We start from the raw sequence: 24,291 nt of genomic DNA, 5'->3' as shown, positions 1-24,291 counted from the left end.
GCATTTATATAGTGCCTTTAAAGTAACAAAATGTCCCAATCCCCACTATAGGATTGTAATTGTTGATGCTGGGGCTAAAAAAAGAGATGTTAGGACAGGTGGCTGCCAATGTAGGACAGAATAAGTGGAAAAGTCACAAGAGACCAGAATTACAGGAATGTAGAATTCTTGAAGGGTTATAGGACTGAATGAATTCACAGAGATAGGGAGGTGCGAGGCCATGGAGGGATTTGAACGTGAAGACACTGAGCTATTGTCGTCCAGTGAGCATAGGTGATGGGTGAATGGGACTCGGGAAAATAAAGGGCAGCAGATAGATTAGTTTAACTTTAGAATAGGTGGATGCTGGAAGGCTGACCAGGATTGTGTTGAGTGGTCAGGTCTGGAGATACGAAACACATAGATGTGAGTTTCAGCAGCAGAGGAACTGAAGTAGGGACTGAGATAGGTGATACTTTACTGAGGGTAGGCAGTTCCAAATAGGAAGTTATCTAACAATGTGCTAATGAGGTGGAGCATTATAAATCAGCTTTATTCTCTGCAATGTGGGAATAAACCAGCAGAACCTGAAAACAACTGACAGTTAAAATCTACTTCCATCCTCTGCTTCAGCAGCCCCTACATCTCCCACCAGATGCAGAGATGAGAGAGGCTGCAGGGTTGTAATGAAATAAAGGTTAAAAGAAAAAGTAAAGCTCAGCTTCCATTACTTTTCAAAAGGGAGTTGTGAATATTAAATTCCAGCTCCATAGCCACACAATGGGAAGCATATTGCATATGGGTGACATCAGACCAGCTGCCTGTTACACATCCATTGACTTTGTATAGAGAATGACAATCAGGAGAGATGTAAAACAGGCTTCCAGTTCACCATCAAATGCTTTGCACGATCGCACAAAGTTAAAATGACTCCCGTTAAATTTAGTTCTTGTGCACTGAGAGTTCCATCTCTGCTGCAAACTTCAAAAACTGGCATCAGCTGTTCACACCACCATGATGGACATTCCTGTTTAGGCTTGACCAGATTCTGAGATGTAACTCGATATTTGTAAACCACTGTCAAATTGGCACCTCAAGTTTAAATGGAAGCTTTAATTATCAGCTTGGCAACAATTTTTTTATCACAGCCTGACAGCTGTTACATGATTCCTTGCCAAGCACAATAGTTCAGAGCTTCCTTATCACCAGTGTTATACAGAACACAAGTACATCAAATAAACACATGATATGGGACATAAAGGTAACTCAAATGGGATTTTTATTTTCAAACAAATTCTGTTCTTTATTTGGTAATTACCATATTTTATTTATTGTTTTGAGAGCTGCAGAGTTTATAAAATAAGAATTAGATTAAACATGAAGGTAATGGACAGCAAAATAGAGATCTCATATTCTTTTCAAGGATCCAATTTGAGTACTGTGCCACCCCCCCCCCCCCCCCCCCCCCGGCCACCCCCATACATGATGCGTGTCTGCCTCAGCTTTTCTGAACCCCCATTAAGAGAACAAAAAAGCAACCTACCCCAAGAGTCCTTAATGAGTGGGCTGCCCAGCATGTCAATGTAAAAGACAAGGCTCAAACCTTTGAAACCACCTTCAACCAGATGTGCCAAGCGATGTTGTTTCTTGGCCTCCCCCTGTGGTCCCCAACATCACAGATACCAGTCTTGAACTAATTTGATTCACTCACTCCATTTGGGAATGAATTTTATACTAGTGGTGGGGTCCACCGGCAATTGGCCAACATACCACAGGAGCATTTAATGGCCATCAGGACATCGAGTTGCTTGAGGTGGCATTCTGCTCCCCTTGGAGGAAGCCCTGCCTCTGAGAGCTGCTGACCAATTAAATGGTTGGCAGCTCTCTGGTCCGAGCAGCACCACCAGGAACAGTGGCCACTGGTGAGACTGCAGGCATCTCCAGAAGGGGCCTGCATGAAGATAAGCCTAGGGTCTCACCAGGGCTTGGGTGGTAGGGGAGGGGAGAACATCGGGGGTTGATCTTATTGGCACAGGCGTTACAAAAGGGAGGCACCCTGCTCCATGCATGGCTCAGGTCTGCCAGGTTTGAACATTTGGCACTGGCCTTCTGCGCTGTGGGTAAAATCCCAGCAGTGGTGGAAGGAGGCTCTTCGATGCTCATTAATTGCCCACTTAAGGGTCCCCAATTGGCCCATGGGCAAGGTGGGGGGATGTGAGCTCTTGGCTGTTACAACAAGGAAAAGCTGAAGGTACTAGATGCAGTAAAGGCTATGGGCCGTGACAACATCCCAGCATTAGTACTGGAAACTTGTGCACTAGCCCTACTTGCATTCTTAGCCAAGCTGCTCCAGTTCAGCTAAAACACTGGCGTCTCCCCGGTGATGTGTAAAATTGCCCAGGTTCATCCTGTCCACAAAAAACAGGACAAATCCAATCAGGCCAATTACTACCCCATCAGACTGCTCTCAATCATCAGTGAAGTGATGATGAAGTCATCGATAGTCCTATCAAACAGTGTTGTGCAACTACAATCTGCTCATTGATACTTGCCTTGTATTCTGGCACAGGGAATTGGTAAGAAGTTTAACAACACCAGGTTAAAGTCCAACAGGTTTATTTGGTAGCAAAAGCCACACAAGCTTTCGGAGCTCCCAGAAGAAGGGGCTTGGAGCTCCGAAAGCTTGTGTGGCTTTTGCTACCAAACAAACCTGTTGGACTTTAACCTGGTGTTGTTAAACTTCTTACTGTGTTTACCCCAGTCCAACGCCAGCATCTCCACATCATGACAGTGAATTGGTTCCAGATCTCATTTCAGCCTTGGTCCAAACATGGACAGAACAGATGAATTTCAGAAGTGACGTGAGAGTTGCTGCTCTGAAATTAAGGCAGCATTTGACCAAATGCGGCATCAAGAATCCTGAACAAAATTAAAGTCAATTGGAATTAGGGGAAAACTTTCCACTGGATGGAATTGCATTTTGCACAAAAGATGTTCGTGGTTGTTGGAGGCCAATCATCTCAGTAGGAGAACATCACTGCAGGAGTTCCTCAAGTTAATGCCCCAGACTGAATTATCTTCAGTTGCTCCATCAGTGAGCATCCATCTATCATAAAGCCAAACTGGGAATGTTTGCCGATGAATGCAATGTCTACAACATCATTTGCAACTTCTCAGATATTGAAGCAGTCTGTATCTACGTGCAAACCTCTAAATTCTCCTCCAAATCACAGACCATACTGCCTTGGAACTCTGTTGCCATTCTTTCACTGTTAGTTTAATAACCTGGAACCCCCTTCCTAGCAACACTGTGGGTGTATGCCTAACAGACACATGGAAGTGAATTTTCCAGTCCTGCCCACCGCAGAATCGCAGCAGGTGAAAGGGAAAATTTAGTGGTCCATTGACCTTGGGTGAAAATTTTTGGTTTCAGGGCAGATGCTACCAGGAAATCCCATCAATGGACTGCAGTGATTTAAGAAGGTGGATCACCACCATCTTGCTCAGGGATAATTAAGATGGGCAATAAATTCTGCTCTTGCTAGTGATGCTCAAATCCCTAGAATAAATAAACCTGAAGTTTACTGGCAACGAACCTGAATGGGTGAGAATGGCCCTGGCTACTCGCCTACGATTTTTTCTTTCTTTTCCACCTGTCTCCAATTTTGTATCTTCCCTTCTGATAAGACTGAGCACTTACTATATGAGGAATTGCTATTAAACTTGTCTTTTTTTTATAAAAGCCCAAATCATCATCTTCCTATTTTATGGTTTAATATACCAGTATGCACATATTCAAGGAGTTATGTCATGGCCCAGGTCATGTGACCTTTACTATACAAATTTATCCTGAAAGGGACGATCACCACATCCCTCCCCCTCTTATACAAATGTCGATAAGTAATTTGCATAGTCCCAAATAATTAAACATTTATTATATGAATTTAGTCAATTATAAATTAAGAGTTTCAGTGGGTTTCCGAATTCTTGTGCAGCGAAGTGGGGAGTGGTCACCTCCACATTGTTAGCATTCAACTTCAAACATTGCTGATTGATAACCTCTTCTAAATCATCTTGTCTTATTTATGACTGAACTTGTTTCCTACCTTGCCATTGCTGACTGCAAAATCCCACCCTAATTTGTGAATGGTGCCATTTAGCATGCTCTGTAACTCTTGTGCAGTTTTTTCAGCACTGTCCATTGACTGCACCATCTCCATTGCACAAAAAAAAAATTATATTGACCTCTGCAGGTAATTTTCGTTGAATCGCCTCATTATTCAGCCCGCAGACTAATCTGTCCCATAACATGCCATTCATTCAAGGAGGCTCCAAAATCGCATTCCGATATCTGTTTCAATTTAATGCTATGTTAAGCGATCGTTTCGCCTGGGACACTCCCCCCTTGAATTAAACATGAATCTCTGGAGTATGACTGATGGTTTAGGCTGGAAATGTGATTTCACCAATTCCATGAGCTCACTGAATGATTTGGAGTCGGGCATGCTTGGGGCTATGAGAACTATCTGAAGGTCTTTTTTAAAATCTTCATCGCCAGTTGTCAAGATGTTCATCCATCAGTTTAGGGAAAACACAACTTACTTATTTACAGGTTAAAGTGATATAAAGGCTTGCAGCCTCATGGCTGCAATCAGCTCCCAAGGTGACTGAGTACAGAATACCACTCTTACCAGGGTGATTCCCCCATTCTGCTCAATGGTTCACTGGGTCATGTGACCCTTGTGCAGATTGATCCTTAAAGGGACCATCACCACAAAGTAATACGCTGCAAGTGATTAAAGAGTTAAGAATGGAACTAGGCAAGAGCAGTCTCACCCAGTTGGTAAACATTGGTGAGGCTTTTGAGGAGGATGGTGTGGTCAGCTGTGTGAAAGGATGCAGAGTTTGAGCTTTTTTTCTCTCGAGCGTTGTGAAACTTTGGAACACTGCCTCAGAAGGTGATGGAGGGAGGGTCATTGAATATTTTTAAGGCAGTGGTAAATGGATCCATCCGGGGTAGATGGGAATGTGAAATTTGAAACACAAACAGATCAGCCATGATCTTATTGAACGGTAGAGCAGGCTTGAGGGGCTGAATGTCCTACTTCTGCTCCTATTTCATATGCTCATATGTTCAAAATGAAATAGTTTTTGGCTAAACTAGATGAACAAAAGCCATTCACTTGTGTAAAATTCTAATTCCAGGCATTGGTAAAAGTGGACATTTTCCAAGCTCACGTACAGTCATATCACCATTAGTTACTCATTGCTGCTTCTTTTTTGTTGACAGGTCATCCGATTATGGAACCAACTATGTAAAACTGAATCTGCAATCTGGCACCAACAACATAATCACCAATTTCTACATTTGCCCTGCAAACAAGAAGAAGGTATGAGAAAGCTAGAGCATGGAAATGTGGGCAGGGAGCATTTTAAAGACCTTTTGTTTCCTCTAGTTTTGGCTCCAACACTGTAATGCCTTAAATGCAAATTTACAGATGACCAGGGGAAGAGGCTTTTCTTTGCTGTTAGATGTCACTGTTAATTAAGTGCTCTGCAAAATGCAGCAGGGAAATGTATCAGCAAAGAGCTAGTAATATTGCAAAAGACAGGAACTATTTCAGCTTTGTAAGTATAGTCTATTTTTCCCTCAGCTTCTTATTTGCTGAAAGGTCGACATGATGACAACACCCAGCTCAAATTTTGTATCCCAGCAGAGTGTTTCCTTTCTTTTTGTAATGGTCCCAACACAGAAAATCAGGTATGGTAAGAAACTGATCAACGTTTCCATTTAAAAATTCACAAAATCAAGCTTGTAATGAGATCCCTTGTCAGGGATTAAAACCATTACTAATCCAGAAACGTTGACAGCCCCACACTGGTTCCCATGGCTTGTTCCAGCTTGTAGTAGAAAAATGTTAATACATTTCTTTTGAGTGACTGTATTGAAAGAATTGATACTCCAATTTCTGTCGGGAAGGGTTAAAATGCGCTGTGAAATTACAAATATTTTTCTTGAATTTTGAAACAGTGCTTCTGCAGTGTTACCTTTTGAAATGCAATTTCAAGAGCAAGGAAAATCCCACCTCGACCACAACTTCCAAGTTATTTTCTTTTAAACTGCACACTTATTTTTCATTCTTTACACTTCTTGACCAAGCTTTGAGGTTTCAGCCTGAAAATCAAGAATATATGCATCTTGAATATTGTTAAATTGCATTTGTGAATGCAAATCCAAATTTCAGAGCTTATCATTCATTTCAATAAAGGCATTCTGTTGACAAGGTGAACTATACACATTGTAGCTCTATTTCTCAAAGGATCTAACAGTGGAAGGGCACCTTCACAAAATGGCTATGTCAATCTGGCAGATTGGTGCAAAATAATTAATTGCACTGTATTTTTTGTTATTGTCCTATGCCAGCCTCTGTGGAATCGGGAACCCAAAGCTCTTAGTTTGCCCCTTGGGGCTTACGATACATATACAGTATTTCATAACTGGCTTTTATGCATGTGCTGTCCTCTCTCACAAACAAGAGAATCCCTAAATTCAGTGTCTTGTGAAATGCTATTAGTCTTATCTCTATAGCTCTGGGCAGTGTTTAAAAGCGGTAGAAAGCTCACAATGCCTAGTCACGTTAAAAAAGAAAGTTAAACATTGTTAAATTTTGAGGGAGCTATTGGAGATATCTGCAATGACATTTTGTTTACAAGCAGAACCAGGAGAAAATACTTCACAGTACCTTAATGAAATGATTCCTCCTGATGATATAGGGTGAGGTAGCAATTGGATTTACACTGGGTTACTTTAGTTTCTGATGTGGCGTCACAGAAAGGGTTAAATATTTTCTGAAGCAGTAATTTTCTCATCATATATTAAGAAACAAATGTTCCCTCAGTAACATATTTGTCTGTTTTGAATACACTAGAGACAGAGCTGAAATCAACTGAAGTGTTACATCACCTGCTTATGTAATGGCAAAAATAAATATATGTCCTTTTTTTTGGATGCTTTCAGAATTGGATTACATTCAATATATAAATGCCCATTGTCCACATTTCTTAGCAAGGTTCTTGAACTCTGTTTCCTGTAGCTATACTTTGAGATTACATCATTTAATGATGTGATTATGTCAATTGCGTCAGCAAGGTGTCTATTTTCAGATTTATTCAATGTTTTTCATCAGGCATAAAATGCAGAAACTATATATCAAGTATTAGAATAAAAACACTTTGTGATCAATTGTGCGTGATTAATGCAACATTAGGCCAAATCTGGCAGTGTGTGTTTGTTTAACCTTGTAATACCTGCCTGTTTAAAGGGTGTTGGAGTGACATATATCCTTTTTTGTTTTGAAACAAGAATCCTTAATTGACAATTAAAATCATTCCTCCACATCAATGAAGTGTCACATAAGTATTTGTTGTTGCTTGTTTTTTTTCTTTTTCTTCAAATCAGATATTTTAAAATTCTGTTATTTTTCTGGTTTATGCCTGTTTGGATTCCATGAATATGCAAATTGTTGAGATGTTTTCATGCTTCAAATATACTTAACTCTGTGAAGTTGAGCATTCCTGGTCAGAATAGAATTTCCATGTCAGTGGGCTTTTATTCATGCATGCTTCTGTGTAGGCTCAGTTTGTAAATTTCCAAGGTTGTCACTTTGGCCACTGGTGAAGTTTATGTTCCTCTGGAGTAAATGTTTGAGATAGTGCCAACATGTGGGGCTGGATTTTTGCAGTGTGGTGAAGACTCTGTGGATCTTTAAAAATGGTGGATGGAACCAGGATGCAGAAGTCCTGATTTCCAACATATCACAGTTTTGGAAGGGCATGGCTTGAATCTCACAGGAGGGAAGCCCAAAATCTGGAACACCATTTGAACTGAGTGCTGAGTTCAACAGACTCCGTTTTGGCTTTTGCAAGGGACATATCCCATAGTGTGCAAATTGATAGAGTCTATGTAAACACCCTTGAGGAGCAGATAGGTCTGCTTAAGTGTTCTGATCTGAATGTTTTTTAAATACTCCACTCTTAAGACATTAAAGCAAAGGCCAAAGCTGACAGTGGGAGTTAAGGAAAAGCTGTCTGCTAGATTGTTTTGATTGACAGGCCATCTGGCATAGGTTAGAAAAAATGTTAACTTAGCATCTGTTCATGTAGTTTCAAGGGAGCTCTTGTTGATTTTCCCCCTCAGTACTGTTGCTATGTCATTATGAATGTTTGGTGGAGTTTCAAAACTTCCAATTATATCAGCAAGTATTAATGAGTTCATAGTTTAATTGACAGACCTTAGATGCTATTAAAAGATTAGCTGTCTCTGACCTGGGATCTGAATAGAAGTTTAATTGTTTTACTTGGAGGATTAACAACTTGATGAGAATTAAAAGCTTTGAATGAATTTCATGAATGGAAATTGTTTCGCTATCAAGGGTGTATAAATAACTGTTATATTATATTGTTAAAATGTTTTTCTTTTATATCTACATGGCTCCTAAGGCCTGCCCATAGTGGATCCAGGGTGTCTGGCTCTGGAGGTGGCATAGGAGTATGAAAGATATGGAGTGGTTGGGGAGCATGAGTTGGCATGGGGACTATGAGACACCATGAAATAATGACCAGATATTGTTTTCTGTGATGTTGATCTGAAGAATAAATATTGGCCAGCACACTGGGGATAACTTGCTAACTCTTCTTTGAAATAGTGCCATGGAATATTTTACGTCTGTCTAATGGAGCAGACTTGGTTTTATTGTCTCATCTGAAAAGTGGCAACTCCAGAAATGAAACACTTCTTCAGTGCTGCGCTGGAGTGTCAGCACTGATTTTTGTGCCCAACTCTTGGAGTGTGAACATGAGGTCATTTTTACACCTCTTCCAGTAATCAGGACAGATTTAAGAGTGGGTTATCTACACACTTTTTCAACCAGAAAATAATGTCCATGTCGGAGTGAAAAATTGAAGGGGAAGTTTAACGAAGTAATGAAAACTGCAATAATGGCACTGCCGCAGTGAATATCTTTCAAGGAAGACAAAAGTTAGAAAAAGCTGTTTGCAGGCATGGCCTTCAAAGATATTGCAGATTAGGTCCAGAATTGGAAAGCCAACAACTGCATAGTATACCAGAACTGTCTAATAGAAACCTCGAATTAACAACAGTTGTGGTGGTGACAACTCTGCTTTAGCTGCATACACTAATTTTAGTGAAAGATACCTTTCGTACAACGGAAGCAAATATACTTGGTGTCTATATTTACTTCATAAATTTCTACCTCCATTCAGTAGCTGTGGAAGTAAAGTGCTCACAATCATAAAATACGTGAATGCTCCTCTTTTCAGGTTACCGTTTCACCTTTAAGCAGCCAAAAAGGTTAACATATATGAGTTGTTTTGTGAATATGAATATCGAAATTAGATGCCCAATGCTGGTGTCTATGGGATAGCTTTGTACTTCTATGATGAAGTAAAATAGGTGATACTGAATTGGCGGCTCATTTTACATCCCTCCTGATTCTTTTTTCCATTGCAAGATACCATCATCGTTAAACTGCGATGAAGAGTTATTTGAATAGGCTGCTGACTCATTATCGCTTGCTTTACTCTGTGTCCCTAATACTCATTTTTTATTTAGTAATCAGAAATGTCATTAGCTAAATTTGGATTCCCAATTAACCAAACGTATCTAATAGCTGATGTACTGGACAAACCATACTACTCTTCTGTGTTATTTGTAGCTATATTTACTAAATGTTTTGAAACAAAATATTCCGATTGCAAAATTTCAGCCTGAATTAATAACTGTAATTCTTTAAATATAAATCCCTAGATATTTTTAAACCATCGGCTGCAAATTGTGCCTGCCATAAAAATCTTTTCACAACAGATTCTCAAAATATCTTTTTTTTAAAAAAAGAATCATTTGTTGCTGATCAAACTGTGAAGATGGATAATTGCAAGGCGCATTGTGTATACTGTTAAGGATTTGGAGGCACTATGTTGATTTTTAATTTGTCCAATCGATTTCAGTAGTGAAAGAGCATTTAAGCTGTGATGGTTCTCTGTGTTGTCATTAGCTGACAAACTGACATTGAAGATAAATGATTCTTGGAGTAATAATTCCCAGATTACTTGTATAGGGCTCTGCTGACTGCCAGCAAGGCTGCTATTGTTTGAATGTTCTTGGTTCAGATAAATAACCAGCTTTGAGCCATGGAACAAGCAGTGATTGTTTTCTGCACTGGGGCTAATACACTGACAGGCTGAGCAACGACGATAATTAATTGGCCAGAGCAGGCTCGATTGCCCTGACTAAATACATTTTCCCAGAAGCCTTTACATCGTGGGCTAGTTACACTGTACTTGGCAGTGCACACTGTATTTTGTGCGTGTGTGTCCTGTCTAGTTCTGCGACTTGAAAGCCTTGAATTATATTGGACTGATCATATGCATGACGATCTATGAAGGCTCTATTTATGTGACAAAGGTTCAGCTTTTTGACAATGGAAGTTTCTGGAAAATTAATGGTAACTCATCCATTGTCAGGACCATTAAATATCATGAGAGGCGTGAAATGATTCCCTAATTTCTTCTAAATATAGGAATGCGTAATAAATGGATTGAGATGAAAATTAGTTCAGTTTAACCTTTTACCACTTGGAATAGCAGATGCAGCAGTTGTTATATTTCTCACTTAATGCCACATTAACTTCTATGGTTGATTTGATTTGGTGGTTTGAACATAGGAACATGTTGAGTCAACCATTCAACTCCATGAACTTGTTCTGCCATTCAATTAGACCATGACTGATTCATACCTGTGTTAGTTTCCTAATCATTAATCCCTTTGCCTAACAAATGCTCTAATACTTTGATGGAACAACAGTGGGTTTCGCATATTCAGTGCATTTCACATATTCAGTGCATTTCACATATTCAGTGCATTTCCTCACATCATAGCTGTAGTTTGATACACGGTGCATCATCTTTGCACGGTCATATACAGGATGAACATGAGCAAATCGGGTTTGTAGTTGAAATAGTCTGCTTTCTCCTTGTCTCCCGTCATTTATATAAGAATGTTAAAAAATAGGAGCAGGAGTAGACAGTAAGACCTGTTGAATCTGCCCTGCCATTCAGTAAGATGGTGGTTGATCTTCAGCTTTAACTTCTTTTTCCAGCCCACTCCTTGATTTCCTGAGAGACCCAACAATCAATCAATCTCAGTCTTAAATGTTTTCAATGATGGAGCACCTACAACTGAGGTAGAGAATTCCAAAGATTCCTTTGAGTGAAGATGTTTCCCATCTCGGTCCTCAATTATCAAACCCTTATCCTGAAATTCTGACCTCCTTGTTCCAGATTCTCTGGCCACGGGACACAACATCTCATTGTCAAGTCCCTTCATAATCTTGATTGCTTCAATAAGATCACCTCTCATTCTTTTAAATGCTGATCTATATCTCTTTGAGTCCTCTTCAAAGCTTGCCTTCCCACCTAGCTTATTATCAGCAGCAAACTTAGATATATTACTCTGAGTCTTTGTCCAAGTCATTAATATAGATTGTAAATAGCTGAGGCCTCAGGACTGATCCATATGGCACTCCACTAGTCACAGTTTGCTGACTTGAAAATACCCCATTTATCCCTACTTCCTTCCTGTCTGTTTCCTGTTTGTTGGCCAATCCTCTCTCCATGTGAATATGTCACTCCCAACACATGAGCCCTTCCTTATCTTATATTTTAACATTTTGTGTGGTGCCTTCATCAAGCACCTTATTGAAATCTGAGTATATTACGTCATCTGGTTCCCCTTTATTAACCTTACTAGTTATATCCTCAAAAACAGGATTTCCTTTTCATAAAACCATGTTACCATGGGGTTTCATTATGTGGGAAATTAGCATTAAAATTATTTAACATGGAGTGCAATATGATCTGTTTTTCAAAAGAGTGGTCACTTTCTGCTGAAATAACACTTTCCAAAGTTGCAGACTTTGCAAATAGAAACTTCCTCATTCGCAAAAATTCTAACAGTATTTTATTTCTGGTACAGAATGATAAATTAGTAGCAATGACCCACAAAATATTTGTGGCGAAGTAACTAAAGGTCACAAAAAAGTAAAGCTGTTTTTTTGTGGTGGTTGCCAACGACCATGTAGACAGATAAAACTCCAAGCCAAGCCATGCTCTTCACACTTTCTGATCTCTTGCCTACCTTCATTGGAAGAAGCTGCAATGTCTCCCATCAGTGGGGGTTGGGGAGGAGGGCAATTGGGAAGGAAAGGGCAGAGAGAGTGACATCAGGCATGCTTTGGCAGTGGCCTGGGAGCCATATTTGAGGCTAGGAAGTCTGCCTTTTTTGCTCATCCTTCGTTGCCTTGGACAGATGCTTGAATGTTACATCCGTGTAGTGATGGTGCTCACATAATGTGAGGTAGAGATATAAGGATATTGAGCCAGTAATGACCATTGGTTTAGTTATATATATTATGTATGTGTGTTCTTCCATTTATTAGCACAAATTAATTCTAAATTTAGAATTTAAAATGTTATGGTGTGCAATTCAGGCATTCAGACTTCAGGCAAATACCTGCATTTGTTTCCCATCCCTGACCGTCTTTGACCTGAGTGGCTTGCTAGCCCATTTCAGAGGACAGTTAAGAGTCAATCACATTGTAGTGGGTCTGGAGTCACATGTCGGCCTGACCAGGTAGAGATAACAAATTTCTTTCCCTACAGGGCATTTGTGAGCCAGTTATCATGACGGTCAACAATAGTTTCATGGTCAGCAGTACTGAGACTAGCTTTTAATTCTAAATTTTTTTTCATTTATAGAACTTAAATTCCACTAGCTGCCATGGTGGGATTTGAACCCATGTCCCCAGTGCATTAGCCCGAGTCCCTGGATTACTAATCCAGTATCATTACCACTGTCTCCCCTCGTGCCAACTAGTTCTACCTTACCATGATCACTCTCAACCCCTTCATTGTTTCTAAATTGTCAGACTGCTTGTCTGACCTGCAGTACTGGATGAATAGAAATTTCCTCCAGTTAACCTTTAGGAAGTCTGAAGCCAATGACTTTTGTCCCTGTTACAGGCTGCATTCCCTCAGCACCAACTCCTTGTCTTCCACCATATCCATGGAAAACTAATGGGAACATGGCTTTGCCCTGAATTCCTGATAAGTGCTCTCAGTGAGTGAAGTTCCATGCCAGAAATGTAAATTTGTACAAAATATTCCCACTGCATATTTGAAACGGATAGCGTCCCATTACCCGGCACTAATATCCCTCACATAATTCAGACAAGAAGTATGATAAATCTGAATGCTTTATAAAGCCTGTGCACCAAAATATAAAAGCAATACAAGATGAAACCTATTAGAAGGAGGGATTGGATTGTTATGAAAATGCATGTGTGAAATATTTTGTGATGCTGGCTGTATTGACATTTACAAGATAATATAGTTCTGTATTGGTCTGTTGTGAATGTTAATAAATTATAGATAAGATCGAGCACACTTGACTCTACTTCATGGTAAAGTACCTTGTGCTGGTGTTACATGAAAGGGTACATAAATCTCATTAATTACTCGAGGTCTTTCATGCATATTTAAAACCTTCAACCCTTTCAATCTTTCAATGCATTAAAGATAAAATTGGAAGGCTGACTGTTCATTATCATTTATGGTGAGGATCTGAATTGCTGAAACCTAGCAATGAGTAATAAAAGACCAGTATTTGAGTGTTCAGACAATCTGAACTCAACTACACCAGCTGCATTAAGTATCTTTATCTGTAGTTTGAGGAGCATATCACACATGGAGATTGCTACCCTTCAACTGAGCACTGCTTCTTCTGTCCAGCTTTTTAAATGACTCCGTGGTGTACACCACTTATGCATACAAAGGAGTGAAAAATCTTTTTAGTTACTTCCTGTAAAATGGTTAGGACACAGCATTTGTTATTTTGCTGTAAACCTTTCCCTGGGTTTCCAAGGCATTGAATACTGTTGAGCTGAGTTTTTAATCACATACTCAAATGGCTTGTCAACTATAAAATGTTAACTGTTAATGTTTCTTAAATTAGCTTATTGCTGCCCACTCCTGTAAAAGCACAGTCTATGATGGAAGCAGAAACAGCAAGAATGCAGAATCATAGGTAGATCTGGTTGACATCCATCTAGAAAGCACTTGTTCTGGTTCATGCTTTCTCCCAATGCTTTCATATTTTGTTCCTGGCGAAAGGCAGTTTTCAGAAGCAGATTGAGCACTGTGAATGTGACAGAATGGCCAGGATTTACATCAGCTCATTCATTGTGGGATTTAGATTTACATCAGCTCATTCACATACAAAGATATTTAGAGGGACAGGTAGTATTGCGGAAGCAGGGGGCTGCAGAAGGACTTGGACAGGTTAGGAGAGTGGGCAAAGAAGTGGCAGATGGAATACAATGTGGAAAAGTGTGAGTTTATGCACTTTGGAAGGGGGAATGGAGGCATAGACTATTTTCTAAATGGGAAAATGCTTAGGAAGTCAGAAACACAAAGGGACTTGGGAGTCCTTGTTCAAGATTCTCTTCATGGAGGTTCAGTCGGCAGTTAGGAAGACAAATGCAATGTTAGCATTCATGTCAAGAGGGCTAGAATACAAGAGCAAGGATGTACTTCAGTCTGTATAAGAACATAGAACATTACAGCGCAGTACAGGCCCTTCGGCCCTCGATGTTGTGCCGACCTGTGAAACCAATCTAAAGCCCATCTAATCTACACTATTCCAAAATCATCCATAAGTTTATCCAATCACCATTTAAATGCCCTTAATGTTGGCGAGTCCACTACTGTTGCAGGCAGGGCATTCCACGCCCTTACTACTCTCTGAGTAAAGAACCTCTGACATCTGTCCTATATCTATCACCCCTCAATTTAAAGCTATGTCCCCTCGTGCTAGCCATCACCATCCGAGAAAAAAGGCTCTCACTATCCACCCTATCTAATCCTCTGATCATCTTATATGCCTCTATTAAGTCACCTCTTAACCACCTTCTCTCTAACGAAAACAATCTCATAAGACCTTCCCACCATACCAGGCAACATCCTGGTAAATCTCCTCTGCACCCTTTCCAATGCTTCCACATACTTCCTATAATGCGGCGACCAGAACTGTACGCAATACTCCAAGTGCAGCTGCACCAGAGTTTTGTATAGCTGCAACATGACCTCCTGGCACCGAAACTCAATCCCTCTACCAATAAAAGCTAACACACCGTACGCCTTCTTAACAACCCTATCAACCTGGGTGCCAACTTTCAGGGATTTATGCACATGGACACCGAGATCTCTCTGCTCATCCACACTACCAAGTATCTTACCATTAGCCCAGTACTCCGTATTCCTGTTACTCCTTCCAAAGTGAATCACCTCACACTTTTCCGCATTAAACTCCATTTGCCACTTCTCAGCCCAGCTCTGCAGCTTATCTATGTCCCTCTGTAACCTACAACATCCTTCCGCACTGTTCACAACTCCACCGACTTTAGTGTCATCCCCAAATTTACTAACCCATCCTTCTACACCCTCATCCAGGTCATTTATAAAAATGACAAACAGCAGTGGCCCCAAAACAGATCCTTGCGGTACACCACTAGAAACTGAACTCCAAGATGAACATTTCCCATCAACCACCACCCTCTGTCTTCTTACAGCTAGCCAATTCCTGATCCAAACCGTTAAATCACCCTCAATCCCATGCGTCCGTATCTTCTGCAATAGCTTACCTTATCAAACGCTTTACTGAAATCCATATACACCACACCAACTGCTTTACCCTTATCCACCTCTTTGGTCACCTTCTCAAAGAACTCAATAAGGTTTGTGAGGCACGACCTACCCTTCACAAAACCGTGTTGACTATCCCTAATCAAATTATTCCTTTCTAGATGATTATAAATCCTATCTCTTATAATCCTTTCCAAAACTTTGCCCACAGCAGAAGTAAGGCTCACTGGTCTAATTACCAGGGTTGTGTCTACTCCCCTTCTTGAACATGGGGACAACATTTGATATCCTCCAGTCTTCTGGCACTATTCCTTAGACAATGTTGACATAAAGATCAAAGCCAAAGGCTCTGCATTCTCCTCCCTAACCTCCCAGAGAATCCTAGGATAAATCCCATCCGGCCCCGGGGACTTATCTATTTTCGCACTTTCCAGAATTGCTAACTCCTCCTCCTTATGAACCTCAATCCCGTCTAGTCTAATAGCCTGTATCTCAGTATTCTCCTCGACAACATTGCCTTTTCCCTCTGTAAATACTGACAGAAAATATTCATTTAGCACCTCTCCTATCTCTTCCGATTCCACGCACAACTTCCCACTACTGTCCTTGACTGGCCCTAATCGTACCTTAGTCATTATTTTATTCCTGACATACCGATAGAAAGCTTTAGGGTTTTCCTTGATCCTACCTGTCAAAGACTTCTCATGTCCCCTCCTGGCTTTTCTTAGCTCTCTCTTTAGGTCCTTCCTGGCTAACTTGTAACTCTCAAGCGCCCCAACTGAGCCTTCATGTCTCATCTTTACATAAGTCTCCTTCTTCCTCTTCACAAGAGATTCAACTTCTTTCGTAAACCACGGTTCCCTCGCTCGACCACTTCCTCCCTGCCTGACAGGTACATACTTATCAAGGACATGCAGTAGCTGTTCCTTGAACAAGCTCCACATTTCAATTGTGCCCATCTCCTGAAGTTTCCTTCCACATCCTATGCATCCTAAATCTCACCTAATCGCATCATAATTTCCTTTCCCCCAGCTATAACTCTTGCCCTGCGGTATATACCTATCCCTCTCCATCGCTAAAGTAAACGTAACCGAATTGTGGTCACTATCACCAAAGTGCTCACCTACCTCCAAATCTAACACCTGGCCTGGTTCATTACCCAGTACCAAATCTAATGTGGCCTCGCCTCTTGTTGGCCTATCTACATACTGTGTCAGGAAACCCTCCTGCGCACATTGGACAAAAACTGACTCATCTAAAGTACTTGAACTATAGCTTTTCCAGTCAATATTTGTAAAGTTAAAGTCCCCCATGACAACTACCCTGTTATTTTCACTCCTATCCAGAATTATCTTTGCAATCCTTTCCTCTACATCTCTGGAACTTTTCGGACGCCTATAGAAAACTCTCAACAGGGTGACCTCTCCTTTCCTGTTTCTAATCTCAGCCCATACTACCTCAGTAGACGAGTCCTCATCTAACGTCCTTTCTGCCACCGTAATACTGTCCTTGACTAACAATGCCACACCTCCACCTCTTTTACCACCTTCCCTGATTTTACTGAAACATCTAAACCGCGGAACCTGCAACAACCATTCCTGTCCCTGCTTTATCCATGTCTCCGAAATGGCCACAACATCGAAATCCCAGGTACCAACCCATGCTGCAAGTTCACCCACCTTATTCCGGATGCTCCTGGCGTTGAAGTAGACACACTTCAAACCACCTTCTTGCCTGCCGGTACACTCCTGCGACCTTGAAACCTTATTCATGACCTCACTACTCTCAACCTCCTGTACACTGGAGCTACAATTCAGGTTCCCATCCCCCTGCTGAATTAGTTTAAACCCTCCTGAAGAGCATTGTCAAATTTCCCCCCCAGGATATTGGTACCCCTCTGGTTTGGGTATAGACCATCCTGTTTGTAGAGGTCCCACCTACCCCAGAATGACCCCCAATTATCCAGGTATCTGAATCCCTCCCTCCTGCACCATCCCTGTAGCCATGTGTTCAATATAATAATATAACATATATAAGGCTCTGGTCAGACCCCATTTGAAGTATTATGAGCAGTTTCGGACCCCATATCGAAGGAAGGATGTGCTGGCCTTGGAAAGGGTCTAGAGGAGGTTCACAAGAATGATCCCTGGAATGAAGAGCTTGTCGTATGAGGAACAATTGAGGATTCTGGCCTGTACTCGTTGGAGTTTAGAAGGATGAGGAGAGATCTTATTGAAACTTACAGGATACTGCGAGGCCTGGATAGAGTGGACATGGAAAGGATGTTTCCACTAGTAGGAAAAACTAGAACCAGAGGGCACATCCTCAAGCTAAAGGGATGATCCTTTAAAACAGAAATGAGAAGGAATTTCTTCAGCCAGAGAGTGGTGAATCTGTGGAATCATTTGCCGCAGAAGGCTGTGGAGGCCAGGTCATTGAGTGTGTTTAAGACAGAGATAGATGGCTTCTTGATTATTAAGGGGATCAGGGGTTATGGGGATGAGAAAAATATCAGCCATGATGGGATGGCGGAGCAGACTTGATGGGCCGAGTGGCCTAATTCTGCTCCAATATCTTATGGTCCTGTGGTGATATCAACTGCTCCTTTGTGTAATTCACCCTGTAAATATGTCCATCAGCTTAATCCTGAGAGCATTAATTTGGCAGCATGGTTAATTCCACCTTTTAAAAGAGGAAGAATATGGTGGATATGCCACATGGTTACATTGGATTCCTAACAAATGGGCAGAACTGAATCCAATCTGGAGAGCTAGTGGCAGAATTTGCAGTCTCAGTTGACACTCCCTTCTATGCATTGTAAAGGGGATTGTCCGAGTTCACTCCTCGCAGAGATAATTGAAATATTGCAGGTGAATTCTCACCTGTAAGGACTCTGTCAGCCAACACCATAAGATGGGTACTTGGAGAATATTGACACCTCCCTTTAGGCCCCTCATTTTCTTACCTTGTTTTCTTCATCATACCAAAGATGCCAGGCCCTTCATTTCCACACAACCCCCCCCCCCCCCCCCCCCCCACCCCGCCTCATATACGAACAAGTACAAACCCATCACAATAGAGCGAACGCTGATCTCAGTGATTTCAAACTTTGGTTTATATTACACTCTAGTATTTCACATTGAAGGTGTTAGTTTGGAGGTGCAATAACAGTTACTATGTAGCCGGATGATAAGGCTGCCCTGTACTGGTATGGATCAATGCTCTATTTGAATAGCATGATTTGACAGACCCTCAGTTAAACAATTAATGTGGGATGGAGAACTGTTGCTAAAATGGGCTTTGTTTCTTTTTGATAACATGTTAAATGTTTTCTGGCTAAATCATAATATAGTTATGATTCACTGTCTCTCACTGAACTGTACATCTACACAGTGTTTTAGCAGATTTTAAAAAATAAATATTACTTCTCCATTACAGAGCAAGCTTTGGGGCTTCATTATTCCTTCATGTTATGCCAGGTCTGATCAATTCTTGTTAAATTAAGCAAATTTGTTTTTATGTGAACAATCCAATGCTTGCATTGCATTACATACATGTTTAAAAGGGCAGTAACAATATTATCATCATTTGACTTTCCATGATTGCAACTATTTCTAACTGGCTGTGTGGAAGGCAAAGGGAGTTTTGTTTAATATAGGATTATCCTGTAACCCATCAGAAGGTTGCGATTATGCGGTAGCAAGTCAGAGAATCAGAGCTATGGAATTGTAGCTATATAATCAACTAGCACTCGGTGCAATAGCAGCTTCCCACTGAGAGCTTGAGATCGTGAAATCACCCTGCAACGTTTAAGAAAAAACATCCCACAATTTCATTCCCTGCTTATAATCAAGAAAATTGTTGTAAAACCCTTAGAGGGCAGCAGGCCATTTCTAGTCCCTGTTCGCTTCTTTACAGAGTTGCATTTTAATAAATGAGCTGTTTAATTCTTAATTGGCTTTGTACATAAGCCTGAAGCAAGCATTGATTGATCCCATGTTGTCGTAAAGATACTGATGACTAGTTAGTTAAATTGCCCGGGCTCTGCAGAATAAAAACTAGGACATCCCTAAAAAAGTCGATTTATTGGACTCCCAAGTATTGATAATTTCATACTGATACAAAAAGAGCAGTAATTTAGTGGCAGGTGGGAGGAATCGATTGAATATTTATTTCTGTAAGTACAAAATATTATACTGCTAACAATTTACAAAGCAATTCAAACTTAGAGTGATAAATAGATTAATATCTGAACGAGAAATAAAATACTGCAGATGCTGGCAATGTGAAACAAAGATAGAAAATGTTGGCAACATTCAGATGATCAGACAGCACCTGTGAGAGAGAACAGATAAGATACTTCAATGAATTCCTTCCTCAGTACCTAAAACTTCTACTTTGTTCAGTTCACGGATCTTCCCTAACCTGCTGAGTGCTTCCAGCATTTTCTGTGAAAAAGATCTCGATCCGTTTTTTGGTCTTGAATTCTTAACTCGGTAGTATAATGCTGGTAAATGAATGTGCATGAAGCTCTTATATCTTTTGTGGGATCATGACTGCCTACACTTCCCGCTGCCTCAGAAAAGCAGCCAGCATAATCAAGAACCCCACGCATTATGGACATACACTCTTCCACCATCTTCCGTTGGGAAAAGATACAAAAGTCTGAGGATACGTACTAACTAACTCAAGAGCAGCTTCTTCCCTGCTGCCATCAGACCTTTGAATGGACCTATGTTATATTAAATTGATCTTTCTCTACACCCTAGCTATGACGGTAACACTGCATTCTGCACTCTCTCCATTCCTTCTCTAAGTAAGGTAGGCTTTGTCTATATAACATGCAAGAAACAATACTTTTCACTGTATACTGATACATGTGACAATAAATCAAATCAAGGACATTGCTGTTTCAAATTAAATCAGTCAATCAATTACCATTGTCCTTGGGGGTCTTAGACGCAAGATAAAGCCAGGCACTTTCATTCTGTATGACATTGATGAGGCACGGAATAAGGCTTGTGGAGAAACCTGCTGATCTTGAATTTTTTTGATTATGTGCGCGCACTATGGTTTTCCTTGTAGATTTTATTGTGAGTGCATTACGAAGCTCTGACCCTACATTTTTCTGGGATTGTTGGGCAACATGACTAAAATCCTGTCTTAAATTCTTCTAGTGGAAGAGTCTGTGTGCATGTTGAACAGAGGAGATGTTTTAAACACAGACATTTTCTATTAAAATTAATATCTTGGTCTCCATGCTACAGGCACGATTCTTCATCAAAGAGGGTTCACAGCTGGCCTAAACTCCAGGCTGTAGTATAACTGTTCATTAGCATATGTATGAGAATGGCCTAAGGTGGCAACTTCAATTTTACTTTCTCTCTTTTGTGAGGAGTGCCTTTCCTCCTCTTGTCATTTATTCCTGGCCCTTAAAAACTGACAAATTGACTTTTTGTTTCTGCAGCACTGGGAATGATTTCAGGATGACTTCTGTACTGCAAACTGTATATGATTCCTTTCACTTTGCTACAGGAGCTTGAATTGTGCCTCTTTTGTACTTACCCCCACTGTGTTTACTTTAAAAAAGATATTCCAAGGTCACTTCAAGCAGAATTAAGTGCTCCCCTGGAGGGAAGAGGAAATTCGAGGGTGAGTCATCTCTGGTCATTGCCACATACCTCTGAGTTGTCAGCTTGTCAACGGCATTGACACAAGAGCTAGGAATAAATGCACTGCTGGTCTTTTTGGTGCTGGTGCGGCTTACCAGGACTAGAAGGATTGGGGAAGAAAAAAGATTCATTAAAAAAATACTTCATAGCGTGTTCTCAGTGAGACTCAACAATCTTTTCTGTATGGACACTACTGTGAGCAAAATGGCTGGATCATGGTGCTATCAATGAATTGAATGTCTATTGTTACTGCTAAAGATATTGGTGGGTAGACATTATGAAAATAATGAACATGACTTTTAAATTATCTGAGTTAGGACACGTTAGCAAGCAGCTTCTGCTAGCTGAATTCCATGCATTTTTGGGCTGGAGTTCAGTTATCTTTATCTCTTCCCACAGCATGTGACACTCAGCTAAGAGGATAGCCAGAAAGTCTGATGATGCTGCTGTTTAGCTTTCACTGACAGGTCATTAGAATCAATCAGGTGAATTCAGCACCTCTTTCTCTCCTTGGTGGAGAAATATTTGTCTCTGCTTATTGTCTTCTCCTAACACACCAGCAGGACTGGGAACTGACTGAAAGAGTGATGGGGATGGTTACCACAGCTGCAGCCCCAATTGGGATATTGAGATCTCTCATTTCAACAAGAAAGGAAGAATCAAAAATAGAAAATGCTGGAAAATCTCAGCAGCTCTTACAGCATGTATGGAGAGAGAATAGAGCTAACATTTCGAGTCTGGACGACCCTTCGTCAAAGCACGATGTTTCAGATTCCAGCATCCACAGTATTTTGCCTTTAATCTTAAGAATGGAAGAATGTCTGTTTTTCTTGAAAATTAGCAATCTAATGACAAAATTATGGATTCTCAGAAGTAGCAAATTTTAGCTGGTGCATTTCCACAACTTTGTCCTTAGTTTGTTATTTTTAAATTAATTTTTTATGGAATGTGAGCATCGCTGGCTGGACCAGCATTTATTGCTTGTCCCTAACAGCCCTCCATTTAGGGCATTTGAGAGTCAACCACATTGCTGTGGATCATATATAGGCCAGACTGGGTAAGGATGGCAGATTTCCTTCCCTAATGGACATTAGTGAACCAGATGGTTTTTTTATGACAATCGACAATGGTTTCATGGTTATCATTTGACTTTTAATTGCTGATTTTTATTGAATTCAAATTGAACCTGGATGCCCAGATCTTGTGCTGGGTCTCTGGGTTATTAGTCCAGTGATGATACTATTGCGCCACTGCCTTCCATAGAATCATACTGGAGAAAAGGCAATCTCTTAATTTTGTTTCGGGAATTTCACACTTTTTGTTAATAGGGGAATCACACCCAGGGCAGATTTTACACTAACAATACTTTTATATACTTCATTATAACCAGCTATTTAGCTTTGTAATGTTCTCAGTAACAAATTTCCATCTTGCTACCTGAGTGTTAAACTAGATTATGCATTGATCACCCAGTTACTTAAAACTGCCCATTGATTTTGGTGCAAGTTAAAATTGAGCAGTTCATATAATGAATGGCTAGTACACAAATCCAGGTTAATGCATGGGAAGGTTTTTGAAAATCTAGCTGTTCTCTCCCTGCAGGTAAGGTGATTTGTCTCGATCAGAATTTTCCTTTTCCAGTAGAATATTAACAGCTGCTTGGATTGTGTGCTGTTGGTTCTAGTGACTGCATGAAGCACAACAGTTGTGCAATAAACCTTGTCAGATTTTCCAAGCCAGTTGTAATGGGAGAATTAATGTTAAGGTATGAGAGAATGAGCTTCAATGAGAGCACTTTTCTCCCAACTTTGACTTGCCTTGTAATTTTATTTGGTGCATTCTTGCACATGGTCTATTCTGATTTAATAGTATTACATTTTATTTGGTGAAGGATTTACATTTTGTGAATAAAGAAGGATTTTCACTTATGTTGGACCCATTGCAATCACTGGACTTTACATGCAGTAAAGCACTTTTAAAGCACTGCTATGATGTAGCAAATGCAGCAGCCAGATTGCATCCAGCAAGATCTCACAAACAGCAATGTCATAATGAGTCAATAATCTGTTTTTGTGATGTTGACTGAGGGATAAGCATTGACCATGATATTGGGGTAAATTCCCTACCCTTCTTTGAAATAGTGTATTCAAATTTATTTACATCCACCTGAAAGGGCTTGGTGTAATCTCTCGTCTGAAAGACAGTACCTCTGATAATGTAGCATTCCCTGAGTACTGCACTTTGAGGCTAGACTTCTATCAACTGATCCATAATGCAAACTTTTGCAATGTCAGGATCAAGGTCCAAGAAGGCTTGACAAATTCCTGAGCAAGAGTTCTACAGTTAATAAGAATAACAATGGTACTATATTTGAACAATAACATTTTTTGTTGTTGGTGGAAAAGCAAACCAATGCTACCATGCTCTCCATTATATAAGAGCATAAATAGGCTTGGAGCAAGAAAAGGCCCCACAAAGACATTTGAAGTCCATTTCATGTATATCTATGCCACCTTGGCAAAAACAATATCAAGTATTAAAATCACTTTTAATACCTTGTGACCAAAAATCTCCCATCTCAACGCAGATTGATTTGGGCACCTTATAATGTGACTTCAAATCAACTACCTTCTCGGAAATTTCATTTCATGTGTCTCTTATTCTGCGGGGGAAAGCACTGACTTCTCAGCTGTAACGTTGGCCCAATTTCTTTTACCAAGATGGAAAGGTTCTGTGTCTTAGCCAAAATGGTGCCGGAGGCCCGAATCCAGAGATCCCACCCATGTGTCCAGCATCCACCATTTTCAAAACTGGAGATTGGGACTCAGACATCTGCAGTTCATGGAGGCAGCAGTACATTTAA

General features: G+C 40.4%; 1 protein-coding gene across 4 annotated transcripts in view; it reads left to right on the top strand.

Annotated features, from left to right (window-relative positions):
* The window catches only part of sorcs2 (sortilin-related VPS10 domain containing receptor 2), a 612,212-nt gene that overhangs the window by 222,497 nt on the left and 365,424 nt on the right, over positions 1–24,291 (top strand). For all 4 annotated transcript variants that reach the window (XM_078213272.1, XM_078213290.1, XM_078213281.1 and 1 more), the window contains exon 3: positions 5,270–5,369. In XM_078213272.1, the coding sequence (XP_078069398.1) occupies positions 5,270–5,369 (100 nt within the window). The remainder of the gene's footprint in view (positions 1–5,269; positions 5,370–24,291) is intronic.

This window comes from Mustelus asterias, chromosome 1 (genome assembly GCF_964213995.1).
Source record: "Mustelus asterias chromosome 1, sMusAst1.hap1.1, whole genome shotgun sequence".
In the NCBI taxonomy this organism is placed as follows: Eukaryota; Metazoa; Chordata; class Chondrichthyes; order Carcharhiniformes; family Triakidae; genus Mustelus; species Mustelus asterias.
The sequence above is the reverse complement of the archived record's forward strand: the minus strand, read 5'-3'. Positions and strand labels throughout refer to the sequence as shown.